Source organism: Apteryx mantelli, chromosome 19, assembly GCF_036417845.1.
Source record: "Apteryx mantelli isolate bAptMan1 chromosome 19, bAptMan1.hap1, whole genome shotgun sequence".
Classification (NCBI taxonomy): Eukaryota; Metazoa; Chordata; class Aves; order Apterygiformes; family Apterygidae; genus Apteryx; species Apteryx mantelli.
The window spans coordinates 16,358,201-16,373,833 of NC_089996.1; the positions used below are offsets into that span (position 1 = coordinate 16,358,201).

The window sequence follows — 15,633 nt, forward strand, 5'->3', positions numbered from 1 at the left end:
TCCTACACGGTGCTGGAGCCAGCGGCCCGTGGTGGGGAGGGGTACGCGGGCGCGCGCCCCCCCCGCTTTGGGGGCACCCGGGGTCCCTCTCAGGGCGGTGAGGCCCTTGGTGGCCCCTCTGCCCACCGCGGGCGCCCCGCAGCGAGCGGGCGCCGGGGCCAGGCGGGCAGATGGGGCCGCCGGGCTGAGGCCTGGCGAGCTCGGTGCACGGCGCTGGGGCAGGCGGCCCGGGAGTGGCAGCCCGCGGGCAGATGGGCGGCCTGGCGGGAAGCGGCGCGGCACGGAGGACGTGCCAAGGTCGGGGGCGGTTTCTCCTGCTCAGATTGCCTTTCCCCTCCGCAGCGATTTCTCCTGCCAGGCAGGAAGCCTGCGGCCGAGCAAATGGCAGCGCCATGAATTATTCAGCGCCTGAAATGCCTCCGACGGTGGCTGGGGGAGGCAGGTGACCTGCTCTCCTTGAGCCGGAGCCGGAGTTGGGCCGTGCTCGCAGCCGTGCAGGGGTCGTGCATGCAGCGGGTGCTCGTGCAGGGGTTGCACACGCGTGGTGTCCCCACGCTCCTGGGGGACACTGCTGGCACGGGGCCCTGGGGGGGGGGGGGGAAACGTGGCACAGACGCAGGAGCTGCTCGAAGCTGCCGTGTCCATCAGAGCGGAGCCGGGCATCCCGTCGCGGAGGCCCCGGGAGGGCTCTGTGCCACCCTGGGGCTGCACCGCGTCACCCGTGTTTACCTGGTGCCGGCTGGCAGCGCGGCGGTCTCCGAGCAACGCCGGCACTCAAGCGCCTCGGGGCCGCCGCCGCGGCAGCTCGCCCTTCCCCGGGCGCCGGCACGGCGTGGCACGGCTCGCGGAGACCCTGGTGAGCCCCGGGCACGCGTCTTGCCTGCAAGCACGGCCCCGAGCCAGGCTGGTGCACCCACACGGCGGACCCCAGCCGCGCAACCAGGCCCCCCCTTCCCCGGGCGAAAGGGGCACGCGAGGAGGGTCAGACCCCGGAGTCGCCCTGCAAAAGGGGTGCAAAGAGACACACACACACACACACACACACACACACACACACACACACACACACACACACACACACACACACACACACACACACACACACCCGTTCGGCATCTGGCGGTGGATAACGGAGCTCGTGGCTCTTTGCCCTCCCCATCCCGGTGCTGCTGGCCCCGGTGCACAGCCCTGCTCCCTCGCGCCCAGCCGGGCAGGGCCGGCCCCTCCGGAAGCGCGGGAGCCCACGGGCTGTCGTCAGCGCCGGCCGCAGCGGGCGGCAGGGCCCGGCGCCGGCCCCGCTCCGACAGCGATGCCTTTGTGCGGGCGCCGCGGCTCGGGGCCGCGGAACAGCGCTGCCTTTGTCCCGCGCGCAGGTGAGCCCGCCGCGCCGGCCCCGCGGACAGGCACAGCCGTGCTGCGCGGGTGGCCCCCGGCCCCAGCCCCAGCCGGCCAGGAGACGGCGGGCAATGGGGCAGCATAGCGTGGCTGGGGCGGGGGGGGGAGGCTCAGCCCCCCCCCAGCGCAGCACAGCCCCAGCGCCTAACGAGCCAGGCCTCATTTGTCGCGGCTGTACCGGCACGCTCGGGTTCGGAGTCGTTTGGGCGCAGAGGTGGGTGCTGCAGCAGCAGCCCTGCCAGCGGGGAGGGCGCACGTGGCCCTGGGCTGGGGGCACCGTGGCCACCCCGGCCGCGGGACGGGTGGCCTGCGGGGGGGTGAGTACGGCTGAGGTGAGCTGGGGACCGCGGGGAGAAAGGTAAGTGACAGCACACGGGTGGGTCTGGCCCTGGCCCACGGGGACGTTCCGCTTTCTCCAGCCTCGGCTCGGTCCCCTCTGCCTGGTGCCCGGGCGGGAGCTGGAAGGGGTCAGGGCCAGGCACTGGGATCTCCCCCGAGGCCAACAACGGCTCTGCGGGGACGCAGGTGCGGAGGCAGGACAAGCCCCGGGGACAGCGAGGAATGTCCCTGCCCAGTGCAAAGGGACAAGCCAGCTGTCCTGCCGTGGCCTTGGCCCCCCACGCACAGCAGAGGGTCCTGCCACCGATCAGAGCACGTCCGGTGCCAGCTCTGCCAGGGCCAGCCCCCAGCAAGCAACAGTGACATTGTGCCAGTGAGCTGGGACTGCCATCTGCCGGCAAGCCACACGGCACAGCCGCACGCACGTGGGGCACAGCGGTGTCCCTGCCCGGCTGCCACTTGGAAAGCACAGTGTCCTGCAGGCAGCAGCGAGGCCGGAGGCACAGACACACTCGCACACTGTCAGCAGTCAACTGCCCTTTTACTCCAAGCAGGTCCGTGGCACCGCAGAGGTCCCCAGCTCTGGCAGAGGCCACGGGGTGCCCCGAGCTGAGGTACCGGGAAGGGTGCGGGGGCCTGGGGAGCCCCAGGCTCTGCGACGGCAGCAGCGGAGCAGGGTCAGGACAACTGTCTCCCTTGAGTTCTGGGATGCCGCACGTACAGCTCGCGGGCACGTGGGCCTCCCTCCGTGACCCAGGCGCTGCCCCGCACAGCGAGGACCTCTTCGAGCGGCTGTGGCTCCGGCTTGGACGAGGCAGGCTTGACTCCTCCCGCGCGCATCCCCACGGACGAGGGCGCCAGGGCCAGGCCGGGCCTAGCACGGAGCCCGTCGGCCGGCCTGGGCGCTCGCCCACGCTGCCTCCCGCTGCTGCTGCTTGCGTCTCTGGATGTCCCTGTAAGCCTGGATGACCCGCGCTCTCTCCTCCTGCACGATGCGCTGGCGAGCAAGGGACACCGGTGGTGCTGGGGAGGCCGGGGACGCCTGGCTCTGGCCCAGGCGAGACGTCAGCAGGAGCCGCTTCCGGCCAGCCTACGGGCAGAGATGGGAACAGGTCAGGAAGGCTGAGGAAAGAAGCCAGGACAGGGCTGGGGACCAGGACAACCTGGAGAGCTACGAAGATCTGTCACCAGGAGGTTGAGGTCACCATGGCCAGGTGCCCTTCCAAGCCCAATTTCTAGTCCAAGTCAGGTGAGAATAGCTGGGTCCAGCCCAGACCTGCAGGTCCTGTTGGAAGGGAGCCGGGGCAATGGAACGGTTGCCCGCAGCAGCTCACCTGCTCCGTGGGACCCCCTCTCCTGGGCCTCGAGGTGATGGTGGGCGGCTGCGTAACAACATCGCCGAACTCCACTGTGTCTAAGAGAGAAGCAGACCCCAGCATCAGGCAGGGGCTCCCCAGAGACACACAGCTCCAGCTCTGCCCGTCCTCAGCATCGTCTCTCCGAAAACTGCTGGAGCCAAGGGCTGCTCCAGGCAGCCCTCCTGTGCCAGACCCACCTTGGAACAAGCTCTTCTCCAGCAAGGCTGCCTTCTTCTCCTCTTTCTTCTTCCGTGCTTTATCCAGTTTCTTATTCTGAAACCTGAAGGGTTGCATTACATCCAGGGCTTGTGACCGGAGAGCAAAGTGAGTTTCTACCCCATAGAATACCCTCAAGAGCTGGGGCCCCACAGCTGCCCCCCTCCAGCCCTGCAGCAGCAGGAGGGTGATGGGGGGGCTGTGACTCTGGTTTCAGAGACCTGGCCCTCTGGAGACAAGCCCCCACTTGCACCACAAGCCACTGGCAGAGACGAGCCAGGCACTGAACCGGTGCTGCAGCACAGGCAAAGCACCGTCATGCACCCAGAACCTGCTGGGGCGCAGCCCTGGGCTGACTCAGCCCAGCCCTGGCATCCCGCAGCCTCAGCGGCCTTGGTCTTACTCTTTCTTTCTCTTGGATTTCTCCTGGGCCACCTCCTCCTTCTCAGGCTCTCGCTGCAGCTGGTTCTTGGTGAGGAACAGGACGCGCTGCACCTCCTGCTCCATGCGGCAGACGTAGGAGCGCTCGGACTCCCCCTTCCCCCTCTTGAACTTCGGCACAGGGATGTCTCCCTGGGCCTCGGTCCCTTTTGACTTGGGCGGCTGCTTCTTCTCTGGAAGAGACGGGCAGTGAAATTATTGCAGCAACAATGATCCAGAGGTTCCTTCCCTCCCGCCGACAGCGACAGGAGCGACCACCCCCAGCAACTCTTGCGGTTCCTAAGCAGCAAAGGCCTTTCCCAGCTGCCGGGCCCAGCCATGCCTCCCCGCAGACCAGCGGGACGTCGCCGCAGGAAGGCAACCAAGCTCCAAGGCATCATTCCGGGGAAGCAGGATGCTCCGTTGCCAGGATCCCCCCGGCTCCAGCTGCTCTGTGGTGCTGGCAGGCGCTTGGCAGCCCTGGCCACGCACCCCTTCCCCGGGCGGCCCGGGGCCCTACCTGCCGCCTGCCTCTTCCTGACACCGGGGTGCCTCATGGCCTCGCGGCTCCTCATGAGCTCCCGCAGGCGGAAAGGGATCTCCTGCTCGTCGGGACACTTGGGCTTCATGTTGGCCACCTTCTTCTCCTTCCTGGGAGAGAACGAACACGGCATGAGGCCTGCGCTGAGCCACCGGGACGCGGGGACTTGCCGGGACGCCGGACCCGAGCACGATGGGACACCGGGGCAGCGACACGCGGGTGTGACGGGACACGGGAACCGGGAACGGCAGGATACCGGGACCTAGGCATGGCAGGACACGGGAGCACCGGGACCAGGGCACGGTGGGACACGGGGGCACCGGGACCAGAGCGTGGTGGGACCGGGCACAGTGAGACACCGGGACTGAGGCACGGTGGAAGCAGGCACGGTGGGACCTGGACACGGTGGGACACGGGGACACCGGGACACGGTGGGACCGGGCACTGCGGGGCCCCGGAGCCTCCCGGGGGGGGGGGCCCAGCCGGCCCGGGAGGGCCCCGAGAGCCCGTGCGGGCCCAGGCCTCTACCCGAGAGGATCCCCGACCGCCCCCGGGCACTGACCTGCCGCGGCGCGGGGCGGCGGCGGCCGGGCCCCCCCCCGCTCCCGCTCCCGCTCCCGCTCCCCTCCCCATGGCGGCGCCGCGCCCCACGCGTCCGTCCCCACTTCCCGCTGCCCTACGACCCCGCCCCGCCCCGACCCCGCCTCCCGCCTCCCGCCTCCCGCCGCCCCCCTATTGGCTCCTCTCGCAGTTCCGCGCTCTCATTGGCTGGCGGCGCTGGCGGCGCCGGGCTGCTATTGGGCGCGGGAGCTGCCGCTCCGGCGGGGTTGGAGGGGGCGGGCCCGTTGCCGGGGCGCGGAGGAGGGATGTTGCTGCGGGCGGCGCGGGGGGCGCGCGGCCTGGCGGGGGGGCGGCGGGTGAGAGCCGGGGGGGCCCGGGGGGGGCAATGGGGGGCCGGGGGGTCCGCAGGGGTCGTGGCCTGCCCTTGGGGGGGGCTGGGGGCGGTTGGGGCCTGTAGTGGGGGGGACTGGGGTGCTGTGGAGGTTGGGGGGGCTCTGGAGGGGGCTGGGGCCTGCACTGGGGGGGGGGCTGGGGGGAGCTGGGGCCTGCAGCAGGGTGAGGGGCTTGGGGGGGCAGGAGGACCCCATGTGGGGGGGATGATGGGGAGGGTGTGGGGGAGCCAAGTGGGGCTGGGATGGGGGGCTGGGACGGGGGGGACATGGGGATGAGGAGGGGTTATGCTGGGGACAGGTAGGGTGCTGGGGTGGGGGGGTTGTGGGGCTGGGGTGGGGGGGTTACACTGGGAACAAGGTGAGGTACTGTGGGATGGGGGGACCTCGGGGTGGGGGTACCATGGGCAGACGGGGGCTCTGGGGAGGCCCCAGGCTCCGGCACCCCCATAACCAGCGCTGGGCTCCCCCCCCCCCGTTGCAGCGGGTCCTCCCCGCCTCTTGCCCCTCGGCCAGGCCTGCCCGTGCTCTCCTCCCGGGGCGGCGTGCGGGTGCTGGAGCCCCGTGCCTGCTCCAGGCTGTTGTCACCGGGGCGGGGGGGTTAATTCCCAGGAGCACCCAGACGGCGCCAGGAGCTGCAGGCTGGTGTTAGGGGAGGGCGCTCTGCACCGCCACAGCACGAAGATTTCCAGCCTTCGAAAACTCTCAGACACCCCAACAAAGGCTGACGGCAACGCAGACGCTCCGGGAAGCGACTGCCGGACGGGGGCCCTACAGGGGGACGGGGAGCCCTGTTCGCAAGGAGGTACCGAGCCTTCGCAGGAGGGAGAGCTCCCCTTTTCCAACCCGCCAAAACTCCTTCCCCCCACAAACTGCTGCATGAGCGGCTGCCACAACTGCGTGTGGATCGATTACGTGGAGGAGCTGCTGAAGTACTACCAGGACGGAGGAGAGCAGGCATTGGCGGCCGTAGAAAGGCACGTGCAAGATGAGAACATTAAAATGATCCTAAAGATGGAAATCAGATTGCGCATGAAGAAGGACTGATTTTTCGCCCTGTCCTGGCTGGTTCCTTCCTATTCTGGGGCTCCCTAATGCCACAAACCCTCTTTGATAAGCTCTTCCCAAAAAGGCAACAGGTGAAACCTTCTGTCTGTGATCCAGGAGTCTCTTTTTAACGCTGACTTGTGGGATCTAGAGCCAATTTATTTATGGTATTTATTTGTGTGAGTTAAGTTACTTGGTGTGACGGGGCGGGAATGCCGTGCAGTCTGAGCCTCTCCTAGGGGCTCCCGGGTCTCTGCGCAGCACCGAGCGCAGCAGGGCCCTGGCCTGGGAGCAGGGACCCCACGTGCTGCTTCAATACAGGCCGTGCAGAAAGTCATGTCGCGCTTCTCATTCACCGGGGAAATCTCCCCTTGGCAGTGCGGCGGGGGGAGCGTGTGCTCTGCAGGCAGCTGCTCTTGCGTGCCCTGAGCCCCAGGTTTCTCTGGGGGCCAGATGCTTCGCTCCCCCGGGTCTCTGAAAATCTCAGCCACGGGCTGCGGCAGGGCTGCGTGTCCTCGATGTACCTGGGGCTTCCCGTTGCTTCTGCTCTTGCCTTGTCCTTGTGCTCAGAAGCTTGAATTTTAAGCGCCTTCCGTAGCTTGGCGGTAACCTTGTGATTCAGGAGGGCTGCGAGGCTTTATCAACCGAGCCGTTCATCAGCTCTCTAAGCCTATTAGAGGCTTCTCTGTGTTAAGCGTTTGCGGATGAGGCTGTGGAAGAGCGTCAGCCCCGCAGGCAGACGGAGGAGCCCGGGCCCTTTCCAGCAGCAGGTGCTGCACCTCGCTGGCTCCTTCCCCTCGCGGTGGGATTTGCTCGGTGCAAGGCGAGCAGTGGGGCTGCGGAGCTGATCCGTGTTCACGCGGTGCGTGTGGCCCTGTGCACGTGGGTCTCTGCAGCTTCCCAGCAAGGGCACCGCTCTTCAGCCCCGCTGCTAAATCCCGAAGGGCGGCCCATGGCTTTCGGCCCCCTCCTCCCCTCCCGCTGTTGTCCCAGCCCTGCTCGGGGGCGCAAGGTCGCAGTCCGCGGGCGAGCGAGCTAATTCGGCCTGCTGGACGGTGCCAGCAGGTTCCCGCTCAGCAGCCAGGCAGCATCCTGCGGCTCTTTGCATCAGAGAGCAAATGCAGCAGATCCAGGCAGGATTGCCCCGAGCTCTGCTCCCCTCGGGAGCACAGTTCCATCCTAATCTGGCCTCCTGTGTCCACCCCGATCTGACTGTGCGGCGTTGGCTGTGCCACGCTTCGTTTTGTTGTTAAAAGCGACCCGTGCTTATCCAAGCGCACCGAAGACCCCGTCCGCCTGCGCGGCCCTGTGCGTTTGCTCTCTAGGGAGCTGGCTGCCTTGCTGGTTCGCTCACGGGACTCAGGGCCGCAGCGGCCAGACCTGCTCCGACTTCAGCGATGCCCTTTCTTCCTCACTGAGCTGACCGAGCTCGTTGCCTTGCAGCGTTCGTGACTGTTTACAGGATCTTTACAGAAACGTAGCCCCGTCCTGGAAAGATGGGCTCTCTCTGAGGACACTGGCGCAGCTCTTTAGCAGCGTTTGCTAATAAAACTTAAGCTGAAATCTGTAATTAACAGGGCCCTGGTCTTTGCTGGAGAAGTAACTGGTTCTGCCAGCTTCATATAAAACACTCCTGGATCCATGTAATCCTGTTTGCTGAAGTCTAACTAATTGCAATTAGTGGAAGGGGCTGACGTTCAATTAAAGCGTACTGAGATTATTCCTTTTTGTAATTGCTTTAGTAGTGGGGATTACAGGAGGCTTTAGCGTGATACTGGCCCACAGGCAGTGGCGCAGGTGGACAAGGGCTGCTCAGCCTCTCCTCCACCAAATTTCAGACTCTCACAAAAAAAAAAAAGAGAGCAACTGGCCCGAGGTGCCCCCAGCCGAGTGCTGGAGAGAGCTCAGACCGTCCCCACGCGCTCAGACGTCCGCAGTGACACTGGGTGGGATTAGGCTCCGAGGGAGGGCAGCCGTCGCGTTTCGCGGCATGTGCCGGGCGCCGAGAGGACAGGAGGAGCTTCCCTTGGCACCCGCCGTATCCCATCCAGGCCGGGGTCATGCACCGGATGGCCCGGGCGGATCGTGTTTCTGCTGGGGTCTGGCGGCTCCCGGGGGGCAGGAGCCCACCGTAGCAGCGGGGTGCAGCCCTTGCTGTAACGGCCAGACCACGCGTGGTGCCAAATGCAGAGTGTCGTCCAGGCTGGAAGCCCAGCAGGTCCCCGTGGTTTCAGCCACCCGGGCTCTGCTGCTGCTGTTTCCCAGCACGGCTGCCTGCGGGATCCCTGCGTTAGCACAGCGTAGTCCCCTGGCAGGGGAGATGCATGAGGGACGTTTGGTCCCCAGCTCGCAGGTCTGCAGCCCCCGAGCGCTGTCCTGAGCACGCTTTCCAGGACAGGCTCATGCTGGGCTGGAAATCTCTCTGCTGCCTGCGAGCTGAGGGGCACCCGGGTGATTTCTTAGTGAGTGGGGCATCTCCTGGGAGAAACGCCTAAGCGATCTGCAAGGAGGAGGAGGCAGGATCCACCAGCAAGTGCTCTGCTGCGATCCTTTCCTTGGCGCTCTGAGATGTTGCGGAGAGGCGGCGGGGCAGATGGTGAAAGTGGCAGTCCCCGACGCATGGGCAGTGCCGACGGCGCTAATCCAAGCCCCCCCTCCCCACGCACACGCTCCTGTCCCGCCAGTACGGACTGGGGGGAAGGACATCAGATTACCCATTTCAAAAGAAGGGACATAATCCTATTACCGCAGAGCAGGATAAATCTGCCAGCCCCTAAAAGCCATCCGGAGTGTCTATAGGACACACATTGCTGCCGGGAGCGTGAGCAGGCCGGAGGGTTCCCGTGCGGAGCAGAGCTGGCCTCAGGCAACCGCCGCATAGGGGTAAGTGGTCAACTTTGCTCCGTAGCGGGATGGGAGCCGGACACGGCGGACACCGGGATTCCCGGGGCAGGGCCTTTCTTTGCATTACGCAGAATCCTGCTTTCGCCTCCCGCTCTTGCAACACGCCGACGGGAACGGCGTCCCTGGGGTCTCTCCGGGCTGGTGCTCGTCTTGTCCATTGCCCATCGGGGCTCGTGCTCCAGTCCGGGGGGTGCCTGGCTCAGCAGGGCTCTGCGACGGGGCCGCGGCGCCTCGCACCAACACCCGAGCGGCCCCCTGTGCCGCGAGATGCCCGTGCTCGGCCCGTCGCGTGGCTGCCGCACGCGCGGGCAAGACGTGCTTCGTGGTGCCCGCCGCGGGACGGTGCCCGCGTGGTCCCCGGCCCCAGCGATCGCTGGCTCAGCCGCAGCCCTCTGCTCCCCCCACACCTCGCACCGCAGCAGCCCCGTGGCCGGGCAGGACGGCTCTGCGCCGCGCTGGAAAACCATCCGGCTGCAAACGAGCCCCGGGGGACGTCGGGCGCCCCTGCGTGCCAGCTGCACCCCGGCTAGCTCGCTGCGGCGCACGCGGCTCGGTGCAGACCCCGGGGCGAGCCGCGGCGAGGGCTCGCGGCAAAAGCGAGGGGCTCCCCGATCTCGCGCCTGCGGGCAGCGACGGCTGCGGGAAGCGGCTGCGGCTCGGCGTGCCCCCCCCCCCCCACAAATGCCCTTCGGTGCCTTTGGGGTAAGGGGATTAGCGGGCTCTGAGCTGGGCTAATTCAAGGTTGCTCTTGTCCGGGGCAGCCTGGCAAGCGGATCAGCGATGGCTGAGGGGCAGGGGGGGGCGGCAGCGGGACGCTGGGTCCCCGGGACGCGCTGCGCCGAGGCTCAGGCTGGCACCCGGGGCGGCTGCAGCCCCTTGCTGCCCCGGTGCCCCCATCTCTGCCCTTCGCAGGAGTGAGGAGCCGTCCCGTGCCCAGCGCCGGCGCCGCAGGGACAGCACGACCCGGGGCAGGCCACTGGCCCCAGCACAGCCATGAGCCTGGAGCCCCTCAAGCTGGAGATCAAGTCGGCCACGAGGGTGATGGGGGGACCCACCACCCCGCGGAAGGGGCCCTCCAAGTTCAAGCAGCGGCAGACGAGGCAGTTCAAGAGCAAGCCGCCCAAAAAGGGGGTGCAGGGGTGAGTGGGGCTGGGGCCAGGACCGGCCGCGGGGCCCCGGCGGTGCCGCTGCTGCCGGCCGTGCCAATGGGCGCAGAGGGGTCCGGCGCGGGCTGCAGCGCTGTCTCTCCTCGCAGGTTTGGCGACGACATCCCCGGCATGGAAGGACTGGGAACAGGTAAGGCAGCCGGCATTCCCACGGGCCAGGAGCGGGGCTCAGCCCCCACCGCTGGGCTGCACCGGCGCTGACCCGGCTTCCCCCTTTTCCGCAGATATCACCGTGATCTGCCCCTGGGAAGCCTTCAGCCACCTGGAGCTGCACGAGCTGGCGCAGTACGGCATCATCTAGGCGGCCGCGCCACGGCCACCGCCTCCCACCCCGCGCCCCCGGCGCCGCTTAGGTAGAAGCCCACCCTGTCCCCGCAGCAGGGCCCAGCCCAGGAAAACACTAATTAAAACACAGAACGAGTGCGGGAGGCTGTTGTCGTGGCTTGGGGCGAGCAGAGGCGTGGGGTGTTGGGGATGGCACTGGCTCAGGGCACGGCGTGGGAAGTGTCCCTTCCCCAGGGCGGATGGGGACCTCGCAGCCCCTGGGGTGCCGGGCGAGCGGGTGGCACAGGCTCCTCGGGTCTGCTCCGGGCAGGAGGCACCAGGAGAGCCGGGGCAGCAGGAGCTGTGCTTGGGGGAGAGGGATGGACGGACACTGCACCGTGACAGGACGGACAGGACACAAGCCCGGGGATTTGAGCCTCTGCAGAGGTTTATTCTGGGCTGCATCAGGCTGCTCCGTGCAGCGAGGGAGGGGAGACGGGAGAGCACCCGTGCGCTGTACAGGCATGTGTGGGGGGGAGCCCAGCCAGCCCCACGCACCCCAGCTGAGACCACACTCAGCATCCCCCCCACGAGCAGGCAGCCAGCGCGCCCTCACTCCTGCTCCGCCCCGGCCGCGATGTCCCTGAGCATCTTCAGCGCCATGAGCACGCCGGCCACCTCCACCAGCACCAGGATGGCCGCGCCGGCCGCGATGGTGCCCGCCTGGCCGCGGAGCCAGGCGCCGAGCTGGGCCACGCAGCCCCCCAGGTGCACGATGCTCCCGGCCGCGGCGTCGCCCAGGCGCAGGGCCCCCGAGGCGCACTGGGCATCGGTGACGGAGCCGTTCTGCCGCGGGTCCAGGCAGCAGGAGGCCGGGACGCTGCAGGCCTGCGCTCCTGGGGCGCTGCAGTTGAAGTACCTGCGGGAGGCACAGGGAGAAGCGCTCAGGTTCCCCCCCGGGCTGCAAACCCTCCTCCTGCCAGGCTGCATCCCACCGGCCCCGCACCAGGTTGCAAATCCTCCTCCCACCGGGCTGCATCCTGCCGGCCCTGCACCAGCACCAGGTTGCAAACCCTCCTCCCGCCAGGATGCATCCCGCCAGTCCTGCACCAGGTTGCAAACCCTCCTCCCGCCAGGATGCACCCCGCCAGTCCTGCACCAGGTTGCAAACCCTCCTCCCGCCAGGATGCACCCCGCCAGTCCTGCACCAGGTTGCAAACCCTCCTCCCGCCAGGATGCATCCCGCCAGTCCGGCACCGGGTTGCAAACCCTCCTCCCGCCAGGATGCATCCCGCCAGTCCGGCACCAGGTTGCAAACCCTCCTCCCGCCAGGATGCATCCCGCCAGTCCGGCACCGGGTTGCAAACCCTCCTCCCGCCAGGATGCATCCCGCCAGTCCGGCACCGGGTTGCAAACCCTCCTCCCGCCAGCATGCATCCTGCCAGTCCTGCACCGGGTTGCAAACCCTCCTCCCGCCGGCCCTGCCCTGGCACCGTGCGCCCCAGCCCCGCAGCGCAGCCGGGTCCCCCTCCGCCCCGACTCACGGGTTGCTCTCCCAGTCGCGGTAGGAGCCGAGGCCGCAGCAGCGCAGGCTGCGCTGCACCTCGTCCACGAGGAAGCGCAGGTCGGGCTCCTGCTGGTAGCGCAGGAGGCAGAGGAGCAGGGCGTCGCGCAGGGCGTCGCGCAGGCGCCGCCGCGCCGCGTACAGCAGCAGCCCCCCCAGCACCTCCAGCCCCGCGAAGGTGAGCGCGGCGCCCACGAAGAAGCGCAGCAGGCAGGGGCTGGCGCGCAGGGCGCCCAGGCAGCCGGCCAGCGACACCGCGCCGGCCCCCAGCCCCGCCAGCACCAGCAGCAGCGCCGGCTCGGTGCCCCCCGGCCGGCCCCGCGCCAGCAGCCCCCCCAGCCCCGCCGCCAGCGCCAGCAGCCCCAGCAGGAGGAAGAGGAGGTTCCAGGCGAAGGCCAGGTACTTCACGCAGCGGCCCACGGCACCCGGCCGCAGCGGGACCTGCCGGCCCGCGTCAGCGGCCGGCGAGTGCAGGGAGCCTTCATCATCACCATCATCATCATCAGAGGAGGAGGAGAAGGGCAGCTCGGCCAGCCTGGAGGCCTGCACAGGGAAAGAGGAGCCGCTTGCCCGGCGCTCCGAGCGCGTGGGGGCATCCCCAGAGGTGGCCACGGCCACCTCAGCCCCATGGCCACCGTGCCCCAGGGACATTGGTGGCACCGGCCCCAGGGAGGGAGGTCCGGGCCGAGCCGGCAGCATCACCTCGGGCAGCAGGCGGCTGCTCTCGCCGCTGCCGCGGGGGCTGAGGAGCCGGGATAGCCGCTCTCCGCTCAGCGCCATCCTGCTCCTCCGGCCTCACACCACAGCTGCACCCCATCACCCAAGGGGCCGCAGCCCCGGGGTTAAATAGGGCTGCGGGGCCCCGTTTCCCCCCCCTGCACCGTGCAGCTGAGCCCACTTGCGGGCCGGGACCCTGACCCTGGTGCAGCTGCGGCTCCCCAGGCCGGCCTCGTTAGCGGGTTCAGCTAACGAGGGCCTGGCGGGGGCTTCCCAGCGGGGCGCTCCGAGGTGTCCCCCCCCCCCCCGCTCTGCGGCAGCGGGGACGGGGCCAGGCCGCTGGCGGGGGACGCTGGGGTGAACGGGCGGGGCTGCGGGGCCACTGGTGCGGCGGAACGGTGCGCGGCGGGGCGCGGTTGCCGGGGGAGCGCTGCCCGCGTGGCACCGAGGCGGGCGGGGGAAGGCGGGCGCGGCGCACCGCCCCGCCCCCCTCCCCCCCCCCCCGGCCCTAGGAACCCTCGCGCCGCGGAACGCTGTTGGCGGGGCGCGCGGGGCGGGCGGGCGGACGGCGGCGGCGCAGGCAGCGGGCGGCGCGGCCGGGCCCCGGCGGCGGCGGGACGGAGCTGGAGCAGGAGCCACGAGCGGGATCGGCGCGGCGCGGAGCGGAGCAGGCCGCGGCGGCGGGGCACGGCGGGCCGCGCCATGGCGGAGACGATCGTGAGTGGGGCCGGGGCGGGCCGGGGCGGCGGGGCCGGGCCGGGCCGGGCCGGGGGGAGGGGCGATGAGGCAGCAGATTCCTGTGGGGCCGCCGCCGCGCCCGGGCCGCCCGCGCCGGCCTCCTCGGGGCCCTCCCCGCCCCGCGGCCCGGCAGGGCTCGGCCTGGCCCTGGCCCTGCCCCGGGCGAGGCCCAGCTTCCCGGTTCGGCCCGGCCCGGCCCGGCCCGGGGCCTCCCGGCGAAGGCGGCTCTTAACGCCGAAGTTCCCCACGGTGCCGTCGCGCCGGGCTCGCTGCGGGGCCCCAAGCGGAGACGTTTATTCCTTCCCCTGAGAGGCAGCGCCGGGGCCGCCGCGCCGTCGGCCGAGGCTCTCCCCTTCCTGGCTGCACCCGCGGGGCTTTTCGGTGCGGCCCCGGGAGCCCGCAGCTCCCCGCCAGGCCTCTGCCGGTCTGTCGAGAATTATTATCCCTGGCCTTTTTCCCTCCCAAACTTGCCCGTTTGTCCCGTCCCTGATTTAGGGCTGCAGCAGACGTATTGTTACGCGCTTCGCGGTAATAACTTGTGCTTTGTGACTCTGTTCTCATAGTCTTGTCATTAGACGTTAAATATAACAGCGGCGCAGGTGCCCGTTCGCACCGGTTAGGCCGGCGTTTGTGTACAGGCAGTGAATAAGTTGCTCTCATAAAAGCTCTGATTCACCCTCTCTTTCTGAAAGTTTAATTCCGCGTCTGAGGTCAAAGCTTTGACAAAAATGCAGCGTTAGTGTTTTTACAGTGGCAGCTTCTTGCCGTCTCACATATTAGAGTAATTCGTCCTACAGCATGCAAACATTGATTATATACCACAGTGCAGTGAGCAAATTACTTCCCTGCGTGTTTGTACTCTTCTGAAGAGCAGTATTAAAAGCAGGGGGAGGGAGTGGCTGGGTTGGGAGGTGGGGGGTAGCCTGCGTTGTGCGTGCAGAAATTCGGTTCTGAATAAACGAACCGACCACACAGGGTGGGCTCCGTGTCAGCCGGTCACTAATGCGGGCCGTCTCCTCACTCCTGCAGATAATCCGTGTGCAGTCCCCGGAAGGGGTGAAGCGCATCACAGCCACGAAGCGAGAAACCGTGGCAACGTTCCTCAAGAAGGTATCCTGGCTTTCAGCATTTCTTCTCTTCCGTGCTCCTTCCGCGCCCTCCTCTCAGAACGACGCAGGGTTCCTGCGGCTCAGCCAGGGGCCGCGGTTCAAGCTGTGCTCCTGGGAGCCGGTTAGCTGGCTGGCTGTGGCCGTTCCCGTACAGTGGTTTTCTTTAATGGGTGGTATCTGCTTAACCTAATTGAGCAAGTGTGCTGACAGCAGCGTGGATCAGCATGCGTTGTGGAAAACAGCGTTTCCGTTGATGCAGCTGAAACTAGATTTTTTCTTTACTATTCCAGAGGGATAATTAACAAATTTAAAGGAGAAAACGTACTCAGCTTTCCAATTGGAATTTCTTGGGGGTGGAAGCTTTCCTGGGGAGGACGTGTTTTTAGTGTTCTCCCAAGGAAATGAGCTACTAAATGAGTAGCTGAGGAAGCAAAGGCTGACAGCTACACAGGAAAGAGCTGCTGTAAGGGACTGGCCTCTTCAGACATGATCCAGTTGAAATTTGGCTGCATGATTTGCTCCTTGAATATCGTTTGCATGGGTTTTGTATGTCACTGCTTTTCCAGTATAGTTTTGGAGAAAGGAAGCGAGGGATTAAAACGAGATCTTAAAGCAGTCTGAGAGCCTTCTGGGGTCTCTTGGGAAGGATTTCCAACCTGGAACATGAAGAACGCATTGTGCTGGAGTTGTCGAATTTGGAGTTGGCTGTAGTTTGTTCTCTGGTTTGATGCAACTGCTTGGAGTTTGAAGTTTGCCATTTAAGAGTGAGCAGTTCTCTATTTTTTTTCTCTCCGGAACTCTGCTGTAAACTGGAACCCTCAAATTGGGAGCTCTTTGTTTTATAAGAGGAGTGCTTTGTGTTCCTGAACCTGAAGGGCTGTTCTTTTAGTTATTTAGATTTTCTT

General features: G+C 67.1%; 4 protein-coding genes across 4 annotated transcripts in view; 2 read left to right on the top strand and 2 right to left on the bottom strand.

Annotated features, from left to right (window-relative positions):
- Positions 1 to 2,256: 2,256 nt before the first annotated feature.
- CCDC137 (coiled-coil domain containing 137) lies at positions 2,257 to 4,888 on the bottom strand. Its single transcript, XM_067308093.1, has 6 exons — positions 4,832 to 4,888; positions 4,249 to 4,379; positions 3,712 to 3,922; positions 3,290 to 3,372; positions 3,069 to 3,148; positions 2,257 to 2,824 (listed from the first exon to the last, which is right to left on the bottom strand). The coding sequence occupies exons 2-6, from the start codon at positions 4,355 to 4,357 to the stop codon at positions 2,609 to 2,611; spliced, it is 699 nt and encodes a 232-aa protein (XP_067164194.1). The 5' UTR covers positions 4,358 to 4,379; positions 4,832 to 4,888; the 3' UTR covers positions 2,257 to 2,608.
- Positions 4,889 to 10,161: 5,273 nt separating this feature from the next.
- On the top strand, positions 10,162 to 10,715 carry PDE6G (phosphodiesterase 6G). Its single transcript, XM_067308095.1, has 3 exons — positions 10,162 to 10,309; positions 10,426 to 10,466; positions 10,561 to 10,715. The coding sequence occupies exons 1-3, from the start codon at positions 10,164 to 10,166 to the stop codon at positions 10,635 to 10,637; spliced, it is 264 nt and encodes an 87-aa protein (XP_067164196.1). The 5' UTR covers positions 10,162 to 10,163; the 3' UTR covers positions 10,638 to 10,715.
- Positions 10,716 to 11,031: 316 nt separating this feature from the next.
- TSPAN10 (tetraspanin 10) lies at positions 11,032 to 12,850 on the bottom strand. Its single transcript, XM_067308092.1, has 2 exons — positions 12,145 to 12,850; positions 11,032 to 11,519 (listed from the first exon to the last, which is right to left on the bottom strand). Exons 1-2 carry the CDS (start codon positions 12,813 to 12,815, stop codon positions 11,213 to 11,215), a joined length of 978 nt encoding a protein of 325 aa, XP_067164193.1. The 5' UTR covers positions 12,816 to 12,850; the 3' UTR covers positions 11,032 to 11,212.
- Positions 12,851 to 13,467: 617 nt separating this feature from the next.
- The window catches only part of NPLOC4 (NPL4 homolog, ubiquitin recognition factor), a 32,454-nt gene continuing 30,288 nt past the window's right edge, over positions 13,468 to 15,633 (top strand). The window contains exons 1-2 of the mRNA XM_067308089.1: positions 13,468 to 13,598; positions 14,649 to 14,729. Of these exons, the coding sequence (XP_067164190.1) occupies positions 13,584 to 13,598; positions 14,649 to 14,729 (96 nt within the window). The 5' untranslated portion in view covers positions 13,468 to 13,583. The remainder of the gene's footprint in view (positions 13,599 to 14,648; positions 14,730 to 15,633) is intronic.

Bases quoted from the DNA above. Each gene is read 5' to 3' on its own strand.
- CCDC137 (XM_067308093.1), bottom strand. From the start codon at position 4,357: ATGAAGCCCAAGTGTCCCGACGAGCAGGAGATCCCTTTCCGCCTGCGG. The intron at 3,373-3,711 runs GTAAGACCAAGG...GCAACCCTTCAG, and splicing joins AAATCCAAGAGAAAGAAAGA to GTTTCAGAATAAGAAACTGG. The intron at 3,149-3,289 runs GTGGGTCTGGCA...CTTCTCTCTTAG, and splicing joins GGAGAAGAGCTTGTTCCAAG to ACACAGTGGAGTTCGGCGAT.
- PDE6G (XM_067308095.1), top strand. From the start codon at position 10,164: ATGAGCCTGGAGCCCCTCAAGCTGGAGATCAAGTCGGCCACGAGGGTG. The intron at 10,310-10,425 runs GTGAGTGGGGCT...CTCTCCTCGCAG, and splicing joins CCCAAAAAGGGGGTGCAGGG to GTTTGGCGACGACATCCCCG. The intron at 10,467-10,560 runs GTAAGGCAGCCG...CCTTTTCCGCAG, and splicing joins CATGGAAGGACTGGGAACAG to ATATCACCGTGATCTGCCCC.
- TSPAN10 (XM_067308092.1), bottom strand. From the start codon at position 12,815: ATGTCCCTGGGGCACGGTGGCCATGGGGCTGAGGTGGCCGTGGCCACC. The intron at 11,520-12,144 runs GTGAGTCGGGGC...TGCCTCCCGCAG, and splicing joins CGCGACTGGGAGAGCAACCC to GTACTTCAACTGCAGCGCCC.